Source organism: Callithrix jacchus, chromosome 9, assembly GCF_049354715.1.
Source record: "Callithrix jacchus isolate 240 chromosome 9, calJac240_pri, whole genome shotgun sequence".
Taxonomy (NCBI): domain Eukaryota; kingdom Metazoa; phylum Chordata; class Mammalia; order Primates; family Cebidae; genus Callithrix; species Callithrix jacchus.
In genome coordinates this window covers 66,647,070-66,669,986 of record NC_133510.1, presented here as the reverse complement: position 1 = coordinate 66,669,986, position 22,917 = coordinate 66,647,070, and the positions used below count along the sequence as shown (strand labels likewise).

The window sequence follows — 22,917 nt, the reverse complement described above, 5'->3', positions numbered from 1 at the left end:
CATTGGAGTAACCTTCATTTTATCCCTGCTCTGCCCCTATCCAAGAGCCTGGCTGGGGCAAGAAGCTGCGAAATGTCACTGCCAAAGCCACACCCTCTCACTGACCAGTCCCTCAGCCATGGGCAGAAAAGCAGAAATAAGCCAATCGCTGGTTTGAGCTCAAAACCGTAGGGGCCTTATGGCACCCGAGGTGGACCTGGGAAGAGGAGAGATAAACCCTCCAGCCTGCTGCCCCAGGAGGGAGCTGTGCAAGGGCCCAGCAGATCCAGGTGCTGGAGTAGGAGGGGCAATGACAGTGGCAGGAGAAGTATCACATCAGGGATAGGGCCTGGGGTCAAAAAGCAGTAACACCCCTCGAGCAACTCAGGGCAGGCCAAGCCCTTGGAGGGCCCCAGATTCTCCTCCCTGTGCCCTTCTCCCACTGCCTTTCAGCTTAGGAGTCAGGTAGCAGGTTTTCCAAACGCTCCCACTAGCCTGGACGACGTGGTCAGAACTTGTCTGCACAAAAAATAAAATGAATAAAAATTAGCCAGGTGTGGTGGCACACACCTGTGGTCCCAGTTATTCAGGAGGCTGAGGCAGGAGGATCACTTGAGCCCAGGAGGTCGAAGCTGCAGCTGCAGTGAACCTTGGTCACACCACTGCATTCCAGCATGGACAACAGAACAAAACCCTGTCTTGGGGAAAAAAAAAAAACCAGGCAGCTCTCACTGGGGCTCCTGGGGGCTGGCCCTGCTCTGCTTCCTGATGGGAGCGCAGTTTGTGAAACTTCATCATGCTGTAGACTTATGACTTGAGTATTTCTCTCTGTCTGTGTTACACGTCAATGAAAATTGTTGTTCTAAATAAATCTCCCATGTGTATAAAGCTCCAAGTCTTTCTGGGTTGGTGTGCACATGTCTGTCTGTGCGTGTCTGTGCCTGTCTGTACCTATGCACATACAACCTCCCATAGGAATTATTCCTTGTCTCTAGTGCCCGAGGCCCTCCATATGTGCACCAACCATACACACGCACGCGCACATGCACGCGCACGCGCACACACTCACAGCCCCCTGCCTGCCTGTCGTCCCTCCATGATGGCAAGGCTGCCACTGCAGAGGGTGGGGAGGGAATGTAATTAGGCCTTTCTTTTATGTAACAGCAGATATTCACAACCATCTGCTCTGGGCCAGGCCCGGAGATACGCAGTGCATTCCAGGCAGACTGTGCCCTTGCCACGCTCACGCTCCGCGGGAGAGGCTGTGGTGTGGGGACAAGAGCCGTGTGGGGTAGCACTGGGGAGGGCGCCCAGCCTGGGAGGGGCAGGGGACTTCCAGAGGAGGAAATCCTAACTAGATTGGGAAGATGAAAGGCTCACAAGCATGGGTCAGCCATTGGAGGTGCATTCCAGGCAGGGTGGGGGAGCACACACAGGGGCTAAGGGTGTGAGGGGTGCGACTTCCTCGGGGAAGCCCGGGAGCTCAGCTACTGGAGTGCAGAGGCACGGCAGAGGCGTCTTCAGCAGGGTCAGGCGGCCTGGAGTGCCAAGCTTAGGGGCTTGGGTGTCTCCAGGGAAGGGTCTGGGCCAGCCTGGGGCATGACTGGGATCACCTGGAAGGAGTGCTGTGGCGGAAGGCACACTGGGCTGGGAGTGAGGACTCGGAAGTTGTCACCCTGGCTCTGCCCGATGCTGCCCGACTCCCCTCTCTGAGCCTCCAAAACGACAGCGTGCTGCCCCACGGAGCTGCTGGCTCAAGGGCCGCTGCGTTCGCCTGGGGCCGATCTGCTGCCGGCCGGCCTGTTCTCCTAGGTCCTGCCCACGCCCTCCTGTCCCCAGCCCAGTGCAGGGGCGGACCTCCCGCGAGGACCTCATTAGTCTCCAGGACGGAAGGTGGAGCCCGCCACCTGCTGGAAAGTCCGGAGCGGGCGCAGAGCTAGCGCGGGGCGACGTGGCGCCCTCTGCGGGGAGCTTCTGGGGCCTCGGGTGGCACTGAAACCTCCAGGGCACAGTGTAGCGGAGGGCGCACCGGCAGCAGCACGCCTACCCCACCCTGCTCCTCCGTGCCTTCCGCCCTCAGCTCCCCCAACCCACCTGCCACATGACCCCCAGGTCGCCAGGGGCACAGGGCACAGGGGGATGTGGACTAAAATCCACCCCAAGCTCCGCTCACCAAGTCGTGCCCTAGCCTACATTCCCCATGAGGATGGGAGCTGCTTCTGATTGGCACAAAGCTACCCTGTGAGTTAGTGGTGGCCTGCAACCCAGCAGCCTCCCAGGTCGGTCTCCTGGGAGAGGGAGGATGCAGTGAGGGGGTGGCAACTTGTGCAGGCTCGGCTCGCAGAAGCCTGGAGAGCAGTTTCTTTCCCTGCTCCTCTGCTTCCGCCTAGTGGAAGTCCGATGTGTCTCCCGTTTGCACAAACCCATCCCGCGTCCATCAACCCTAGCCCACTCTTGGCGCCTGTTCTTCAGGGGTTCAGGCAGGCTGACAGCAGACTGCAGGGAAAGAGGAGAATCTGGGGCTGCCCACGCTTGAGCCCGGTAAGCAGAAGTTACAGTGAGCCGAGATGCCGGCACTACACTCCAGCGTGGGTGACAAAGCGAGACTCCATCTCAAAAAATATATATACGTAAATTAAATACAAATGTAAGCCGCTTATGAAACTTGTAGTAAACACATTTAAAAACTAAAAAGAATAGGTGAAATTAATTTTAATTATATATTTTATTTAACCCAATGTACTCCAAATATTATTCCAATGTGTAATTAATATAAAAATTATTAATATGATATTTTACATTCTTTCTCTTATACTAAGCCTACAAGATTGTGTGTATAACAAATATTCTCAAAACATCTCAATTCAGATTAGCTGCATTTCAAGTATGGAATAGCCATATGTGACTAGTGGCGAACTTACTGGACAGTACAGATCTAGACACCCCTAATTCCCACCCCAGCTGCCCCAAGACTAATAGCACACAGGAAGTGGGGCCTGGGGAAGAAGGCTGAGCAGCTCGGGAAGAATGCTTAGACCATCTGGACAGGACTTCAGGACACAGGCCCTTTCTAGGTATGTGCACTCCCAGGCCCCTCAGATTTCCCACCCGCTTGGAGAAGCAAAGCCAGAGGAGAAACAGAAAACTAAACCACACTCGTGTCCACATTTCAATCTGTGTGAAAGAATGAGAGCCCCATATGCTTAAAAAAAAGTAAGGCAAAGCAGAAGTCTTTGTGAACACAAGGAATATGCCGAAGTTTCTAATGTGCAAACAGCATGGGTCTGTCTACACTTTCCTTTTTACCTCAGCTGCCTGCCCCTGCTGGCATTTAAAATTTTGATCCCCTTAGCGAAAAAAAAACAAGGTCCTATATTCTTTCAAGGTGTTTTGTTTTGTTTTGAGATGAAGTCTCACTCTGTTGCCCAGGCTGGAGTGCAGTGGCGTGATCTCGGTTCACTGCAACCTCTGCCTCCCAGGTTCAAGCAATTCTCCTGCCTCAGCTTCCTGAGCAGCTGGGATTACAGGCACACACCACCATGCCAGGCTAATTTTTGTTTTTTTAGTAGAGATGGGGCATCACCATGTTGGTCAGGCTGGTCTTGAACTCCTGACCTTGTGATCTGGTCTTGAACTCCTGACCTTGTGATCCGCCCGCCTCAGCCTCCTAAAATGCTGGGATTACAGGCATGAGCCACCATGCCTGACCTATATTGTCAACTTTTAACAATGAGAGTCAAAAAATATGCCTAAATACTGAATTTATTTGAGTTTGAGGGTAGGCCAGGCATGTTGACTCATGCCTGTAATCCTAGCACTTTAGGAGGCCAAGACAGGCACATTACTGAGCTCAGGAGTTCGAGACCAGCCTGGGCAACATGGCAAAACCCCATCTCTACCAGGACTACAAAAAATTAGTTTGGTGTGGTGGCATGCACCTGTAATGCCAGGTACTTGGGGGGCTGAGGTGGGAGGATTGCTTGAGCCCAGGAGGTAGAGGCTTCAGTAAGCTGAGACTGAGCCACTGCATTCCAGCCTGGATGACAGATTGAGACCTTGTTTAAAAAAAAAAAAAAGTTTGAGGCTCCCAGATGGCCTCCCAGAAAAGACAGACTTCAAAGGAGCAGAATCAGTGTTCCCACGGTTTTACTCCTACAAGCAGAAACAGAGAAGTCTAACAGGCTTCCACATTTTCCGCACAAAGCCAGTGCACAGGTCACGGCGCTTTGACTGATTACAGCTTGCTACGTTCCAGAGAAGATTGCTTTAACATTCCATGAGGAGAGGTAATGATCTGAGGGAATCTTATCTCTGACATTATTTGGTTATTTCTAATCATTTACAGGAAAAGGAGGAAGTCACAGCTTCATGTGTGTGGCTCAGGCCACATAGTTATCTTCCTCTCGAGGCTCAAAATAATTTAAAGTTCCAATAGCTTTAAGTTTGGATTATTTAATTTCACAAGTCTTACTGTTCCAGGAAACACACAAAAGTAGACGTAGCTGGAAGGAACGGTAGTTTCCCGGGCCATCTGGAAGCCAGGAGCTGCACTGCGTTGTGTTTGGCTGAACACTCCTCACAATGCCCTCCAGGGGGCGCCTGGAGCCTGGGTAAAGAGACCCGTGGGCGCAAAGGTGGTGATGACTCTGCCTCCCTCTCCCTACCCTACGGCACGCCCATCCAGAGTGGTCCACTCGGGTCCTCTCCTCCAAGCCTGAAAGCTTCTGCTAGGTTAGAAGAGTCTGGGCAGGAAAAATCTGTAAACAGCTCAAATTTAGAGCCCTTGTTCTGATCCATGCGGCCTCCAAATAGCTAGGTGACCCTGAGCAAGTGACCTGCCAGCCCAGAGCTATAAAATGGGCTTTGAATCTGCCTCACAGAGCACATGTGAGGATCAGACAAGGCAGAGCCTTTCTGAACGTTTTGGAAACGAAACCTAATACAGACGTGAGAAGGAAAACGAATGGAGCTGTTTTCCGGCTGGAACCATGGAGGTGTCCTGGAATAACCTGAGATTTTTTCCATATTATTTTGCCTACCTGAGAAAGACGTTTACTCAAACTATGCTTCAAAAGACAAAGAGGGCCAGGAGGGCCAGGCACGGTGGCTCACCCCTGTAATCGCAGCACTTTAGGAGGCCAAGGCGGGTGGATCACCTGAGGTCAGGAGTTTAAGACCAGCCTGGCCAACAAGATGAAACCCTGTCTCTACCAAAAATACAAAAATTAGCTGGGCATAGTGGCGAGGGTGCCTGTGATCCCAGCTACTCAGGAGGCTGAGGCATGAGAATCGCCTGAACCCTGGAGGCAGAAGTTGCAGTGAGCCAAGCTTGCACCATTGTACTCCAACCTGGGAAACAAAAGTGAAACTTCATCTCAAAAAAAAAGGCAAGGAGGAAGCTTATCTATGGAAAAGTGAAGCACGATCTCAAGGAATATAGGCAAATGGGTAGAACTGCAATTCGAATGGCTGGGATGGCAAGCAAAGCTGGCAGCCTCTGTGTACCTGCAGAACCCAACCAAGATGGCATTTGTCATCAGAATCAGAGGTATCCATAGTGTGAGCCCACAAGACCAAAAGGTGTGGCCGCTTCTTCACCTTCATCAGATCTTCAATGGAAGCTTTGTGACGCTCAGCAGGGCTTCCATTAACATGCTGAGGACTGTAAAGCCGTATATTGCATGGGGGTACTCAAATCTGAAGTCAGCAAATGAACTAATCCACAAGTGTGGTTATGACAAAATCAATAAGAAGTGAGCTGCCTTGACAGAGAACACTTTGATTGCTCGATCTCTTGGTAAATAAGAAAAGGAGGAGGATGCATGGAGGCTCTGATTCATGAGATCTATACTGTTGGAAAACTCTTCAAAAAAGCAAAAACTTCCTGTCGCCCTTCAAATTATCCTCTCCATGAGATGGAATAAAGAAAAAGACCATCCGTTTTGTAGAAAGTGAATGCTGGCAGCAGGGAAGACTGCATCAATAGGCGTATTAGAAGGATGAACCAGGTGTCTACCATAATTATTTTCCTTTTTTATTTTATTTTATTTTTTGAGATGGAGTTTCACTCTTGTTGCCCAGGCTGAAGTGCAATGGCGCAATCTCAGCTCACCACAACTTCTGCCTCCCCAGGTTCAAGTGATTCTCCTGCCTCCGCCTCCCTAGTAGCTGGTATTATGGGCATGTGCCACCATGCCTGACTAATTTTGTATTTTTAGGAGAGAAAGGGTTTCTCCATGTTGGCCAGGCTGGTCTCAAACTTCCGACCTCAGCTGATCTGCCCACCACGACCTCCCAAATTGCTGGAATTACAGGTATGAGCCACCTCGCCCCTCTTTTTGCTTTTTTTTCTTTTGAAGAGTCTCCCTTTTCATTTGGAGTCTCCCTCTGTTACCCAGGCTGGAGTGCAATGGCATGGTCTCGGCTCACTGCAACCTCTGCCTTCTGGGTTCAAGTGATTCTCCTGCCTCATCCTCTTGAGTAGCTGGGATTACAGGAACCTGCCACTACACCCAGCTAATATTTTGTATTTTTAGTAGAGACAGGGTCTCACCATGTTGCCCAGGCTGGTCTTGAACTCTTGACTTCAGGTGATCCTCCTCCCTTGGCTTCCCAAAGTGCTGGGATTACAGGCATGAGCCACCACTCCTGGCCCCATGATTCTTTTTCTAATGTGGTCAATTAATAAACAGTACCTGCTTTCAAAATGAAAAGAAAGAAAAAGAAAATCTGAATGGAGGTTGTGGGAAGTGAATGTGGTGCCCTGGGGTGGGTGAGGGACACAGAAGCAGGCAGAGAGAGGATTTGTCTTGAAGGGGATCCTAAAGGAAAGAGCATGTGTCTTCATTTACAGTTTGCAAAATACCTTCACGTGCATCATCTTAATAAACATTACTGCATCTAATCCTCACAACCATACTACAGTCTGGTTGTCCCCATTTCACTGGCAAACAAGTTCAGAGCAGGGAGGCAACACATTCAGGGTCATAGATCCCTCGTGAGTGCTAGAGCCAGGGCCCACCTAGGTCTTCTGCCTCCTCCTCCAGGGCTTATTCCACTGTGCTGACTTCAATCATGTGTCCCTTGCAGAGGATGCCAGGCCCCCTCTTACTGAAACTGCTTCCTCCAACCCACTTCCTTGCTCCCCACCACCCACTGTGGAAAAAAAAAAGAAAAAGAAAAATAGGCCAGGAGCAGTGGCTCACACCTATAATCCCAGCACTTTGGGAGGCTGAGGCAGGCAGATCACCAGGAGTTCCAGGCCAGCCTGGCCAACATGGTGAAACCCCATCTCCACCAAAAATACAAAATTTAGCCAGGTGTTATGGCACATATCTGTAATTCCAGCTATTGGGGAGGCTGAGGCACGAGAGTCACTTGAACCCGAGAGGCAGAGTTTGCAGTGAGCTGAGATCACGCCACTGCACTCCAGCCTGGCCAACAGACTGAGACTCCATCCCCTCTCCATCCAAAAAATAAGGAAAGAAAAACAATCTCCAGCAATCTCCACTGCTACTGAGATCAACTACAAATTTCTCAGCCCTGATCCCAGGCCTCAGTGACCCACCAAAATGCCCAGAGAGTTAAGTGATGGGCCCAAAGGTATTATAAAAAACACAAAGTCCAGCCCTTCCTCTTTGTTCAAGAAAAGGAGACCAAGGCCCAGAGAGGGGAAGGCCTTCCCAGACGTCCCAGAGCAAGCCGAGAATGTGGAGCTCAGTTTCCTTCCCCGCCAGTGCTCTCTCCACTCATTGCCCAGCCGCCCCGGCAGCCACACCTCTGAGAGGCGCTTTGCTCAGTCTTAGGATTTGCTTCAGCTGGGAGTAACAAAGAAAAAAACCACAGTGGCTCAATCCAGACAGATGTTTCTCTCTCAATTCCCAGACCTATAGAGATAACCTGTGCAAGGCTAGTATGGCACTGCTTTATGGCAGGGGCCCAGATCCCACCTCTCCTTTGCTTGGCCAAGGGTGGCTTCCATTCACCAGGTCACCTCATGGTCCAACATGTCTGCTAAACTGCGGCCGTTATGCATGCATTCCTGCCAGCAGAAAGGAGGGGTGAAAGAAGCAGTTCACACTTCCTCTCCCTTTAAGGACACTTCTTAGAGCCCATACCCTCCATTTCCACTTCTATCCCTCTGACACATGGACCCGGCTTAACTATAAACAATGCAGGAAAATGTCTATATTCCAGGTAGCCATATACCCAACTAAAAAATAGGGTTCTAATTACTGAGAAAAAGGAAAGAACAGGTATTGGGGCACCACCGGGGTTCAATGCCTCACTAAATCCCCAGGGTCCACCGAGCACACTGTTCCTCACCTTGCCCTGTTCCAGACACCCGGCCTTCCTCCTCCTCCATCCTGTGCCTGAGACAAGGCCTGGTTCACCCTAGATGTCCAGTGTTTGCTCTGAACAAATGAAATTGATTTTTCTGGAATATGTATTGTTTTTCCAGGTCAGCTGGAAAGAGTTTGAGTACAAGGACCCTGTGTTATGTGTCTTTGTAATCACCTCCGCCACCATCCTCCCCAGCTCCCAGGCACACGGCACACACTCTAGACATGTTGCAAGTCAAGTTCTGCCCTAACTGTGCTCTGCTCACTGCTTCCTCAGGCACTTAAAGGATGTCAGTTGCTGGCCGGGTGTGGTCCAGAATTTCTTCAAGGCGACTTTGTGGGGAAATATTTTAAAAGATCAATCCATCAGCTATTTCTGGACTAGGTCTGAGCAAATTAATCTATCTCCCCAAATGGAAAGGTTTAAAAGGTTTAAAATTGCAGAAAAGGAACAGATGGCCATCAATATGGAAATGGTCCGTTCCTTTTTATTTGATAATTTTTATTGACTAACTACTATGTGTCTGGCACTCTGCTAAGCACTGAAGAATCAGTGGAGAACCAGACAGACATGGTGTGGTCCCTGCCCCCCAAAGATCTTACAGTGTACGGAGTAAGGCTGATATTAACAAGATACCTCTACAGATGAATGAGTGACTATAATTTACAAGGAGAAAATACAGGGTGCCTTGGGAACTTACCGTAGAAAGACGCCACTCAGTTTGTGGTGTCTAGAAGACTTTCCTGGGGAAGCTGCATTTGAGTGGGAAGATTGGGAGTGACAAGGAAGCTCCTCTGTGTGTGGAAAGGGCAGTGTGTCCCAAGCAGGAGACTAGCCATGCAACGCACTGAGCAAAAGAAAACTCCATGTGGGCTATGCCCTGAAAAGCCTGCACCACTTGCTTGGAAAGAATTCCCCTGCCTCAGCCTCCTGAGTAGATAAGACTACAGGCACACACCACCACACCTGGCTAATTTTTGTATTTTTAGTAGAAACAGGGTTTCACCATGTTGGTCAGGCTGGTCTCCAACTCCTTACCTTGTGATCTGCCCACCTTGGCCTCCCAAAGTGCTGAGTTTACAGGCATAAGCCACTGAGCCTGGTTGATTCATATTTTTGAGAATGCACTCTGATTTGGGGGGCAGTGAACTGTTCTGTATGGTACTGTAATGGTGGCTACTTGCTCCCCATAGAATGTCCAACAGGAAGAGTTAACCCTAATGTAACTATGGACTGTGGGTGATAATGTATCAATGTAGGTTCATCAATTGTAACAAATGTAACCCTCTGAGGTGGATGTTGATGTTGTAACAATGTAACCCTCTGGTGTGAGATGAAGGTACAGGGATAGAAAGTATATGAGAACCCTCCACCTCCTGCTCAATTTTGCTATGAACCTAAAACTGCTCTTAAAAAATAAGTCTGCTAAAAAAAAAGTGTACTCTGGCAAGGCTCCCAAGTGAACCTCCTGTGATATAGGAAATGTTCTACATTAAAACTCAGGAGGCTGTACATACCCCATTAAAGCACTTTTTGCATTTTATTATATGTACATACAATATGCCTCGGCAAGAAAGAAACAAAGGTCCCGTGATTGGCCAAGGCTGGCCCATTGTGGACCCAGTGGATCCAGGCAGATGTCCTGTGAGCTAGGGAGGAGCAGTTCCTGAAAAGAACTGGGGCGTGGCAGGAGTGGATGTGGGGCAGTGCTGTGTTACTAGAAGGGGTGAGGGGAGCTGGCTAGACAAAGTAACTGTGTCCACCACGACATGTAAAAGGGCAGCACCGAGACTGAACTAGGGGGCTGCCCACCGTGCTGGTCTCCTTCCCTGCCTCCCCTTCCCTGCAGTGATGCTTCCTCCTCCATTCCCACTAGGTAGATTCTATGAGATGTAATTACCTAGGGACACCCATGCACACATTTCTGTCTATCCTTCACAAAGGGTATGTGCTGTATGCATTGTCCCCCTTGCTTTAACATTCACGCCTCCATTCCCACCACCTCACACTCGAGTCTGCCTGGCCCTCCGTCCTTAGCCCACTTTCAGATCCCCCTACTACACGGGAGCTCCTAGATCACCTTAGCCCAACTCACCAGGCAGGCAGAGCAAAACCTTGGAAAGATAACATCTGCAGAAGAGTCCACAAATGCTTAGAAGACACACCATTTTATTCCTGGGTGTTAAGTTGGAAAGGGAAGTGGGTTCTAATGCCTGGTTCATCTGGAGTAGTCAGACAGGAATCTTCTCCTATATACGTAAATTTTCCAAAACACTAAAATTCAGTCCCATAAGAAATCAAGCTTTTTTTTAAATGTCTATTAAAATTTAAATGTGCGTACATTTTGCTTCAGCAATTCCACTTGTAGGAATTATTCAGGCATTGTCATAGCAAAAGACTCACCAATAGAGGACTGGTGACATAAATTGTGGCACATCCTGAAGTGGAATATGATGAAGCTGTAAAGAAAAGTGGGGAAGCAACCTCACATACTGATATGGAAGGAACATTGAGTGAATGTTAAGACATGTGGCAACACATATAGTACAATACACTTCATGAAGAATAGATAGAAATGTATGCATGTATGTCATATGTGACTGTATATAATAAATTCTACCTGGAATGAATCACAAGAAACTGGTGGCATTAGTTGCCCTCTGGAAGAGAAACTGGGTGACTGGCGAAGGGTCCTCTTGTACTTTTGAATTGCATATAAAATGTCTTTGTTACTTACTCAAAAAAAAATTGTTGGCTCAACACAGTGGCCCACGCCTGTAATCCAAGCACTTAGAAAGGTTGAGGCAGATAGATCACTTGAGACCAGGAGTTTGAGACCAGCCCGGCCAACATGGCAAAACCCTGTCTCTACCAAAAATACAAAAATTAGCCAGGCATGGTGGTACACACCTGTAATCCCAGCTACTTGGGAGGCTGAGGCAGGAGAATCACTTGAATCCAGGAGGTGGAGGTTGCAGTGTGCTGAGATCGCACCACTGCACTCCAGCCTGGACAACAGAGCAAAATTCTGTCTCAAAAATATATATATAAATACTTCAAAAAATAAAAATGCCAAGCATGGTAGTTCACACCTGTAATCCCAGCCCTTTGCAAGGCCAAGGTGGGTGGATCAGGAGTTTGAGACCAGGCTGGCCAACATAGTGAAACTCCATGTCTACTAAAAACACAAAAAAATTAGCTAGGTGTGATGGCAAGCACCTTCAATCCTTTCAACCCAGGAGGCAAAGATTGCAGTGACCAGAGATTGTGTCACTGCACTCCATCCTGAGTGACAGAGTGAGATTCTGTCTCTAAAAAAAAAAAAACAAAAAACAAAAAAAAAGGCTGGGCGCGGTGGCTCAAGCCTGTAATCCCAACACTTTGAGAAGCCAAGGCAGGTGGATCACAAGGTCAGGATGTCGAGACCATCCTGGCCAACATGGTGAAACCCTGTCTACTAAAACACAAAATTAGCTGGGCATGGTGGCATGTACCTGTAGTCCCAGCTACTCAGGAGGCTGAGGCAGAGGAATAGCTTGAACCTGGGAGGCAGAGGTTGCAGTGAGCCAAGATCGTGCAACTGCACTCCAGCCTGGGAGACAGAGCAAGACACTGTCTCAAAAATAAATAAATAAATTTAATATTGTCAAGCGTCAGGACATCACTTATATAAGCTTAGATCAGTTCTACCTCCATGAATGGGGTTTTAAGCCCTGCCTTACAGGATCACTGGAGAGTCGAAATGAGATGAAGCACAAGCAGGTGAAGTGGATATTTAAGAAATGTCAGGCTGGGCGCAGTGGCTCACGCCTGTAATCCCAGCGCTTTGGGAGGCCAAGGCAGGTGGATCACCTGAGGTTGGGAGTTCAAGACCAGACTGACCAACATGGAGAAACCCTGTCTCAACTAAAAAACACAAAAATTAGCCAGGCGTGGTGACACATGCCTGTAATCCCAGCTACTCAGGAGGCTGAGGCAGGAGAATGGCTTGAACTGGGGAGGCGGAGGTTGCAGTGAGCCAAGATAGAGCCATTGCACTCAAGCCTGGGCAACAAGAGCGAAACTCCATCTCAAAAAAAAAAAAAAAAGGGATCAGCTCCCATTTTTCCTGAGTTTCCTCATCTAAGTGAGAGTTGGATTTCCAGCTCTTCTGTCTGTGCAGTTTCTGAAAGATAAATGGGAGGTGTGTCCCCTTAATGCTGGGTGACCTTGATCCCATGGTAGATGCACCAGAACTTGGAAGAAGCAAGCAGGGAGAGAGGGAAATATAATTCTCTCCCTGGAGCCATCCTGCCTTTCCCTGAGCAAACACTCAGGGCGTGGAGACTATCTGGTGGGGCCCCTGGCTGCCCCCAGCATGCCTGCTGCTAGGAACAGGGCCTGATAATACAGGTGACTGACTTCAGGGAGGATTGGGTGGGACACAATTGAAAATGTTTACTTAGGGCACCCATGGTAGGAGATCCTTCTCACTGGGGCTGTGACTGCCCTAACAACACCCACCTGATTCCTAGTCCCTGCTGAGGGCCGGATTAATGTAAGCAGAAGGCAGAAGGTTGGTATTGTTTCGTGAAATTTTTGTTTCAGTTTTGTGTGTGTGTGTGTGTGTGTGTGTGTGTGTTTGCAGATCGTGATAAAATGAATTTCTTACTGTGGGCCACTGCCAAAATAGAGACAATAGAGACAGTGCTCTGGGTAAGGGCACTGCTGATGTTACTACCAAAAAGTGAGGTCCTCTAAGATGACAGTGTGCAGATCCCTGAGCCTGGCCCTGGGACTGGGTGGGAGGGGTTGTCGGTAGGGAGTTCCTGGGCTCAGTATGGGTTCCAGCTCCACTGAGGTGGGTAGCAAGGGAATGAAGAGATGGGGTCCTCAGAGGGGAGACCAGGGGCTGAGAAGCTGAGGGCCCAGGGACAGGAGCCCTGGAGAGAGAGCCCACAGCAAAACCCAACAGGAGCTTCCTGCACCAGACTGTCCCTACTCATGGTACCCTCTGCCTGTCTCTGTCTAATCTCTGTTGGTGTTTCAGAAAGTCTGGAAATGCCCCATCTCAGTCCCACTAAGGGCTTGTGCACTCGGCCCAATAACAAATGGACAGGGTGGCTGCCCAGAACTCTGTGCTTGTGGCAGTGAGATGCACCGCTCCACCCACCTGTGTCCTAACCCTTCCTGCCCTGAACCATGGAGGTTGTCTCAACAGTCAGGCAGCCAGGCGCGGTGGCTCAAGCCTGTAATCCCAGCACTTTGGGAGGCTGAGGCGGGTGGATCACGAGGTCAAGAGATCAAGACCATCCTGGTCAACATGGTGAAACCCCGTCTCTACTAAAAATACAAAAAATTAGCTGGGCATGGTGGCGTGTGCCTGTAATCCCAGCTACTCAGGAGGCTGAGGCAGGAGAATTGCCTGAACCCAGGAGGTGGAGGTTGCAGTGAGCCAAGATCACGCCATTGCACTCCAGCCTGGGTAACAAGAGTGAAACTCCATCTCAAAAAAAAAAAAAAAAAAAAGTCAGGCAAACCCCTTCACACACTGTGCACACCCATGCACACACAATACACCCTCCATGTGCAAACACAGAATACACACGCACACTTTCTACTATACACACAGCATGCAAAAAGGATAGGAAGGGGGTGATGGCTATGACTGATTGGGGTGGGGAAGAGCCCACATACCAAAGCCAAGTCCCATACAATCTTGGCTTCTAGAAATTGTGGGCATTACACACCCAATCGCTGAGAATAGACTCTGGACCTCTGAGGGGGTGGAAAAGGCAGGACGTCTTAGTCCCTGACTGCAAAGATTGAAGGTGATAAAAGGACATGTCTGGCCACAAGGAAAAGCCATGTGCCTGGCCAAGGAGGATACACGCCTGAGAGCTGGAAAGCTCTGGGTTCCAATGCCAGATCTGCCAGTTTCTAGGTGAGCCAATTACTTGGCTTCATTGAGCCTGGCTTTCCTAATATGCAAATCGTCCTGATGCCAAGGTGTACAGGAAGCATACTGAGCTCTCTGCCTATAATGCCCTCAAAAACTTGCTCTGCCTGCCTCTTGGGCCTTGCTGCATAGATCAAATGAACCTTGGTATTTGAAAGCACGTTGTAAACCAGAAAGCACTGTGCACAGGTCAGTGATTATGATACAGGGGTAGAGACCTATGGCAACAACCAAGGTGTCAACTAGGTTTCAACAAAGGAGCCTCTTTGGGAACAGCTGAGGTCAGACCTGCCCACTGTGCAGTGCTGCTTCCTGGACCCCTCCCAGCTTCTGACTCCCAGGAAGAGGCCTCCTGACCACCTCCCTCTCACCCCGGTGGACACTGGATGCACACACAGCAAAGACAATTGTCCGAGCTAGCTGAGATTTTATTTTGGACCAAAAAAAAAAAAGCAATTGAATTGTTTTGCAACTGGAGGCATGGGCAAGGGGGGTCCCCAGGCAGTAAACTCCCCGCCGGTGGGCTGAGGGCTAGGGCTGAGCGCCGGTGGGCTGAGGGCTGAGCGCCGGTGGGCTGAGGGCTAGGGCTGAGCGTCAGGTGGGTCTCCTGTTCCCTGCGCTCCCCTGCACAGCAACCTCCCTCCTGGGCTCTGGGGCAGCCTCAGGAGGGGCAGGCTGGGAGGGGCAGGCTGGGAAGGGCAGGCTGGGAGGGGCTGTTGCAGCTGTTCACTTGGGCAGGATGTCAGAGGACTCAGACACCAGCCTCCCATCGCGGGTCTCAATCTTCTTCACAACCACAGCCTTGGTGGAGCTGGTGCGGCTGATGGAGCTGGAGCCCGCGACAGAGCCAAAGCTGGAGCCCAGGCCATAGCTGAGGCCGGGGCTTGTGAGGCCCCCATAGGCAGAGCTCAGACCACCTGTGAGGGGCAGAAGTAGCCACATCAGTACAGGAGGCCACCTTCCCCCTGCCCACTCCCAACACAGCCCCAGGGACGGGAGGTTAGCCCAGCTCTGCCTGACCAGTGATTGCATGGTCCACTACTCCAGAACTGTCAGGGAAAACCAGGAGCAGGGTGGGAAAGAGCTGCCATATATATAGCTGTGTGACATTGGCCACGTCATTTAACTGGGCCTCAGCTCCCTCAGCTGAGGACGTTTACAGGAGTCATGTAAAAAATAAATTACATAAAGCACATAGTACACTTAGCACAGCACCTGGCACACAGCTGTAGTTTATTTGGGTGTTTTCTAATAGCAACTCTATTACTGGGGTCCTGAGTATATCCCCCACCACCCTGGGATTCTCTCAAGAACAGGAATGCTCAGGCTGAGGTCACTGTGAGCGACTGAGCACAGCCTCCTCCCCGGAGCTGAGGCATCCCAGAGCCCTGAACACCCACCTGCATAGCCGCTGGTGGTCTTCGTGTGGATACTCATGTTCTGCATCCCGGACTCCAGCCTGTACCCAGACACATGGGGTGTCAGGACCAACTCCTAGCCCTTCTTGGCCCAGAACAACAGGACCCAAGTCCCAAGGGGCTATGGAAGGCTCCCACCCTCACCACCACAGGTCCCAGGGATAGGGAAGAGGGTCCCGTCAGAGGTTCCCACACCCACCGGCTCTCCTCGCCCTCCAGTAGCTTGCGGTAGGTGGCGATCTCGATGTCCAGGGCCAGTTTGACATTCATCAGCTCCTGGTACTCACGCAGCTGCTTTGCCATGTCCTGCTTGGCCCGCTGCAGGGCAGCCTCCAGCTCCTTCTGCTTGTCATGAGCATCCTTGAGTGCCCGCTCCCCGCGATCCTCAGCATCTCTAATGGCAGCCTCCAGGGAAGCCCTCTGTGGGGGTAGGGGACAGGTAAGGAGGTCACCTGTGATACTGTAACGTCCCCCCACTCTAACTGGACTAGATCCCTGGGTTCTAGAGTTCCCTTAAAGCAGCAGAGCTCAACCTTACCCTGATATATGTGACTGAGTACATAAATCAGCCTTGGGAGCATGCACATACCTCCCTCATTCCCCTTTCACCTCTCTCCTGGCCCAAGGGACCTTCCCTACATTCCTGTTTCCCAGAAGCAGACTGAGAAGCTGAACTGTGGCTGCTCCTCCAACTCCTAAAGCCTGGTCTAGGATTCCTTCCCGGACTCCCAGAGCCCTCAGTGTTCCTGCACTATCTCCTCTCACCAGGATGTGTCCAAGGATCCCCTCCCACCCCCAGCCCAGCCCATACCTGGCCTTTGAGGCCCTCGATCTCAGCCTGGAGCCGGCTGATGTTCCGGTTCATCTCAGAGATCTCAGTCTTCGTACGCCGCAGGTCATCCCCGTGCTTCCCAGCCAGCATCTGCAACTCCTCATACTTGATCTGGTATATGCTCTCCGCCTCAGCCCGGCTGCGGTTGGCGATCTCCTCGTACTGCGCCTTGACCTCGGCAATGATGCCATCCATGTCCAGAGAGCGGCTGTTGTCCATGGACAGCACCACAGACGTGTCGGAGATCTGGGACTGCAGCTCCCGGATCTCCTGTCGGGGAAGATGGCGGGCGGTGAGGCCTGGTCTCTACACACACAGAACCCCCTCTTCTACAGCAGACTTCCTTAGGGAACAAGACAGGGGCAGCAAAGGAGAGGAGCAGGTGGGAGTCAGGGTTGGGGGAGGGCAAAGTTCCTGAAAAAGGTAGGTGCATGAACACTAGGTGCATAGTGGGATCCAGTGAAGCTGAAGGATTAGGAAGAAGGGCTTTGGGGAGAGAGTTGCAGCTGAGTCACCACACTCTGCATGATGACCTTGGACACGGTATTTCACTTCTGAGCCCACTTTCTCATCTGTGAAATGGAGTAATGAATCCTTCTTCATGCGGGGCACAGAACTTGTAGAAGACGAGCTGAGCTAATATTGGTGGCTGTGATTAGTCAGCAGTGGGCCCTTGTCTTCTTAGTGTTCTGGGGGCTGGAAGGAGCCTCTGGCTGAGTCTCAGGGTGGGGGCGCTGACTAGGCTGGGGGACCCTCACTTTCCTGCAACCAACAACATACCTCTTCATACAGCTGCCTGAGGAAGTTGATCTCGTCAGTCAGTCCTTCCAGGCGAGACTCCAGCTCTACCTTGTTCATGTAAGCTTCATCCACATCCTGGGGGATAAAGAGGGAGGAGCCTGAGCTCCTCAATCCCCAATCAAGGGGCTCCCAATGTCCACCCAATGGCCTGGTCAGAGGACCTCCTAATTGCCCACTTTGTGGCCTGATCTTCCAGCCCAGCCTCTGCCCATCACACGTGCGTTCCCAGCCCACACAGCTTCACCTCTGCTCCCTGCAACATGCCCTCTTCTACCTCCTCCTCTAGGGAGGCTTCTAGGGCCAGGTCTTCAGTTCTACTCCTGTTTTACAAACATGTCCCAACATCGATGTCAAGAGTCTGTCCAAATGCACCTAACTCTATCCTTGTCTACCTTTCCATGTACCCAAATACTGATATAAATGAGTTTGTCCCACTACTTAGGAATATTTAGGGACAGAACCCTGAAAGCCTCTCAGTCTGAGCCTCCAAGCCCCAGCCTCCAGTGTCCAGATGGGGGTAGAGAGGCTCACTCACCTTCTTGATGAGGACAAATTCATTCTCCATCTCTGTACGCTTATTGATCTCTTCCTCATACCTATGAGGAAAAGACTTAGAATCAGAAGATGAAGGCAAAAAGGAGGTTGCTCTTGGTCTTTTGGGAGACAGGGGCATTGTGAAGAGCAGGAAAATTCAGTTCGCAAAGATGCAGGATATGAGAAACCTGGTTCTTTGCCTTTCTCAGCTGCTCTCTCCCACCCCTGCCCCACCCTCCCCATTGGGAAGGCTGGGAGCAGGAAATCTCTCTCCAAATCCATGAATACACATCAGATTGGGCACCTTGAGTGTTAATGGCAGGGCCTGACATGAGACCTCAAACAGAACTTCCTGGAGTTTGCTAGAGGTCAAGGGTCAAGACTAAAGAAGGGCCAGAAAGTTAAGTACAAAAGTGAAGCCTGTTGGCTACCTACAGCTCCCATCTTCAGTTTACAACATAAACACTGACACATAATTTGTTCTCCAAATCCAGACAGTTGAGATTGAAAGGGGGTGGGTACTATCAACAATTATGCTAGGAGCCTGGGCATAAACACAGACTGTCCCGACCAAACCTCATCATGTGGTCACCCTAACTAGATAGGACTGCACTGCCCACAACAGAGGGCCATGGGGACTTAGGCCTCCCACCCCTGGTCCCAAGGGGTGGAGGAGAGCAGGGTGACTTCTCTCTCCAGTTGGGTAGAGGGTGGGAGGTGCTCACTTGTTCTTGAAGTCCTCCACCAGCCCCTGCATGTTGCCAAGCTCCGCCTCCAGCTTCAGCTTCTCCTGGCCCAGAGTCTCCAGCTGCCGCCTCAGGTTGTTGATGTAGTTCTCAAACATGTTATCCATGTTGCTCCTAGCCGTTTTCTGCTGCTGCAGGAGGCTCCACTTGGTCTCCAGCATCTTGTTCTGCTGCTCCAGGAACCGCACCTATATGAGGGAGGAAAAAGCAAAAACGTCCACATCAGGCCAGGCTCAGAGTCTGGAGGGAAGCAAGCACTGTCATTCCCTTAAACCACTCCCCAAGCAGTGAGGACTCCAAACAGCAGGCACCTGGTTAGCTGTTCTGGAAGGATCACCTAGGACCAGGGGGAGAAAGCAGGCGAGATGGTGAGTTGGGTGGGGAGTAATGTCCCTCGAGCATTGGGTGAGGGAAGGAGTTAGAAGGAGACAGGTAAGGGAGTTATGTTAAAGCTGTATTTGCAAACCAACAGGTCTAATTTAATTTACCTAGATTGTACATTACAGATCAATAAAAATAGCCAAGCTTTCTAAAGATGCTAACATTGAAAAAGAGGCCGGGCATGGTGGTTCACACTTGTAATCCCAGCATTTTGGGTGGCCAAGGCAGGTGGATTTCTTGAAGTCAGGAGTTCGAGACCAGCCTGGCCAACATGGTAAAATCCCATTTCTACTAATAACATGAACATTAACCGGGCGTGGTGGCACCCACCTGTAAATCCTAGCTACTCAAGAGACTGAGGCAGGAGAATCAGAATCACTTGAACCTGGAAGCAGAGGTTGCAGTGAGCTGAGATCACGCCACTGCACTCCTGCCTGGGCAACAGAGTGACTCCATCTCAAAAAAAAAAAAACAAAAAAAAAAAACTTGTAACTCTTTCTAAACTGGAGGGTTTTGGAAGACAGAGAAATCTTGAGGGTACAGTCTAATTCCCACCACCACTCTCTGCAAATCTCTTTCTTCCTTAGGTCATTCTGTCCCAAAATCACCAAAAAAAAAAAAAAAAATGATTATTATAACCTTTTTTTTTTTTTTTTTGAGACGGAGTTTCGCTCTTGTTACCCAGGCTGGAGTGCAATGGTGCGATCTCGGCTCACCGCAACCTCCGCCTCCTGGGTTCAGGCAATTCTCCTGCCTCAGCCTCCCGAGTAGCTGGGATTACAGGCACGCGCCACCATGCCCAGCTAATTTTTTGTATTTTTAGTAGACACGGGGTTTCACCATGATGGTCTCGATCCCTCGACCTCATGATCCACCCGTCTCGGCCTCCCAAAGTGCTGGGATTACAGGCTTGAGCCACCGTATTATAACATTTTATCCTAATGGAGTGTGGGCCAAGCACTGCTGAAGTGTTTAATATGTAAATTTGAATAGGCAAAAACTCGGATTTAGGGGCGCTCTTAATCATTTTATAGTTGAGGAAATACACTTGGCAAGGGAGTCCATCACATGAACCCGCGGAGCAGTGCGAACCAAGAATTCATACTCCGAAGCCTATGCTTAGCTGCCCTCTATCAGGACCCCAGCGCTAGCAAAACGCAGTCAACAAGCCAAGTCCAGGCGCTTGGAGCGCCAAGGGCACCGGAGCACAGGCTTCCTGGTGCTCGGGGTTCCTCCCGGATGACTCTGCCCCAGGATTTTCCTCCTCCCGTTCCCACAATGCCTCCCAGGAGCCAGTCAGCGTGAAGGGCCCGAGGCCCCTAAGGCAGCAGAGTCCCAGGGCTACAAAACCCGGCTTGGCTCCTGCTGTGTGAACGTGGAGCCAGGCCGCTGGGGCGGACCCGGGGCAGAACGCGAGAAAGAGACAAGGGCTGAATGGGCGAGGGGTGTAGGCGGGCGGCAGCGTTATCTGAAGCCATAAACTTAACAGGACGTGAACCCCGGGCGGGGCGTCCCACACCCGCAGACTTTGAATCCCGGATGGGCTTTCCGAGGCCAGATTCTGGCGCCTCCTCCACCCCACCCCAACCCCTCCCACCCCTGACAACGAGCTCCACCAGGTGAGGAGCGCGTCCGGAGGACTCTGTTGCCCCTCACCCCACCCCGCCCCGCCCCGCCCCGCCCACGCGGCCGGCCCAGGGGCCAGGGTATGACTCATTCAGTGACCCCCGCACTCAGGCCTCCGGGAGCCAAAGGCCTGAATCAATATTTGCGCGTTTGAACCGAGTCACCTACTTCCTTCTCCTAGAATGCTAGAATCCCACCAAACACCTATTTTAAAAACAAAAGAACAAAAATCACAAAGGCACCGTTGGGGAGCCCCTGGGAGAGGGGAACCTGGAGGAGGGTAGCCCCACAACAGCTGGGACTGCCGCAGAGTGATAGTTTAAAAGACGATCAGAACTCGGGTTGGGGTGAGAACAATAATCACTACTATTTTTTATAGTTTGAGGACAGAATGACCTGGGGAAGAAAGAGATTTGCAGAGAGGGGTGGGGGGAACTAGGCTGTACCCTTAAGATGTCTCTCGCTTCCAAGACCCTCCAGTTTAAAAGGCAAGGAGGAAGCCCCAGGATTCATCCCGGCCGTCCAGACCCTCTCCCCACCCTCACCCAGCCCAAACCAAGGTGCACAGGAGAGATGAGTCGGAGGTTGGAAGGTTATGTCGCCAGGGCTGGCGAGTCCCATCAGTACGCCAGTGGTGGGCTGGAGATGTGCACAGGAACCGGGACTGCCAGGAGAAAGAAAGGGCCTGCGGGCACAGTCAGCCACGCAGGGGGACCCTCACCTTGTCGATGAAGGAAGCAAACTTGTTGTTGAGGGTCTTGATCTGCTCCTTCTCCTGGGTACGCACGGCCTGGATGTTGGGGTCCACATCCACCTTAATGGGGTTCAGCAGGCTCTGGTTGATGGTGACGGCGGTGATGCCTCCCATGCCTATGCCGCTGGCCCCAAAATAGCCTGCACCCAGGCCACCCCGGAAGCCACTACTGCTCACTCGGGAGAAGCTCAAGCGGGCACTAGGCCCACTCGTTAAGGAGCGGCTGCTGAAGGCCCCGGGGCCAGAGGTGGACACCTTGTAGGACTTATGGGTCACCCTGGTGGACATGGTGGAGGCAGGAGTGGAAGCAGGCGAGCTGAACTAGGGAGAGATTCCAGAAGGAGCGGAGAAGCTGCTTCTTGGACGAAAGCACTCAGGAATGGCCTTTTATAGAAGAGAGCCCAGCCCCAGGGTGGGGAGGAGGCGTCGTACCTGAATGGCTAGCACCAGAGGGGGCTGGGCCTAACCCAACACCTGCCACCTCTGGGCAGGACTCGGGTGGGGGCAGCAGAGAGCTGCTGCCACCCAAGGGCCCGCAGCAACCCTGGAGCCCACTCCAGCACCACCCCAGAAACCCAGGGAAGGGCAATTCAGTGAACATTAAACTGGAAGAAATCCTGTCCTGGCACAAGCTCCTGTAACAAGGAGACTTGCCTGGGTCATCCAGCCACTACAACCCTGACTCTGGGTCTTGTCTCCCTCCCTCCTGGGGGAAATAAAGTGGAGGACTGGAGGACTGGGAAGCATGGCAAAAAAGGGCCTCCTCTGAGCTGCTGACACCCCGAAGACACTCTCCTGTGTTCTCCCTGATTGAAGCCATTATGAGGGCCTGCCCAGGCTGGATGACAGAACCCCTGGAGTCCAAAGCCTTAAATCCGAAGTCAACCTTTTGCCTCATCTCTCCAGGTTACTGTTCTACCCCTAGTACCTGGTGCAGTGCCAAGAGGGGCTGGGTAGATATTTGTGGAATTAATGTATGAATAAACATCACACACGCACACACACACACAGAGCGGCTGTCGTCCCTCTGCATCTGAAGGTGCAAGACAAAAAGAGATCCCAGGCCAGACACAGTGGCTCATGCCTGTAATCCCAGCACTTTGAGAGGCAGGGTGCAGTGGCTCATGCTTGCAATCCCAGTACTTTGGGAGGCCCACGTGGCCAGATAATGAGATCAGAAGATCAAGACCATCCTGGCTAACGGTGAAACCTTGTTTCTACTAAAAATACTAAAAAAATTAACCAGGTTTGGTGGCTACATGCACCTGTAGTCCCAGCTACTCTGGAGGCTGAGGCAGCAGAATTGTTTGAACCTGGAAGGCAGAGATTGCAGTGAGCAGAGATCCAGGCATTGCATTCCAGCCTGGACGACAGAGTGAGACACCGTCTCAAAAAAAAAAAAAAAAAAATTAGCCGGCGTGGTGGCACACGCCTGTAATCCCACCTACTCAAGAGGCTGAGGCAGGAAAATCGCTTAAACCTGAGAGGCAGGGATTGCAGTGAGCTGAGATTTCACCACTGCACTCTAGCCTGGAGGGCAGAGTGAAACTCTGTCTCAATGAAAA

At 51.1% G+C, this 22,917-nt stretch overlaps 1 protein-coding gene across 1 annotated transcript; it reads right to left on the bottom strand.

Moving 5' to 3' along the window:
- Window positions 1-14,670: 14,670 nt before the first annotated feature.
- KRT8 (keratin 8) lies at window positions 14,671-21,714 on the bottom strand. The gene is made up of 8 exons (XM_035256688.3): window positions 21,320-21,714; window positions 18,571-18,779; window positions 17,847-17,907; window positions 17,291-17,386; window positions 16,490-16,780; window positions 15,878-16,098; window positions 15,661-15,719; window positions 14,671-15,177 (listed from the first exon to the last, which is right to left on the bottom strand). Exons 1-8 carry the CDS (start codon window positions 21,638-21,640, stop codon window positions 14,987-14,989), a joined length of 1,449 nt encoding a protein of 482 aa, XP_035112579.1. The 5' UTR covers window positions 21,641-21,714; the 3' UTR covers window positions 14,671-14,986.
- Window positions 21,715-22,917: the final 1,203 nt, after the last annotated feature.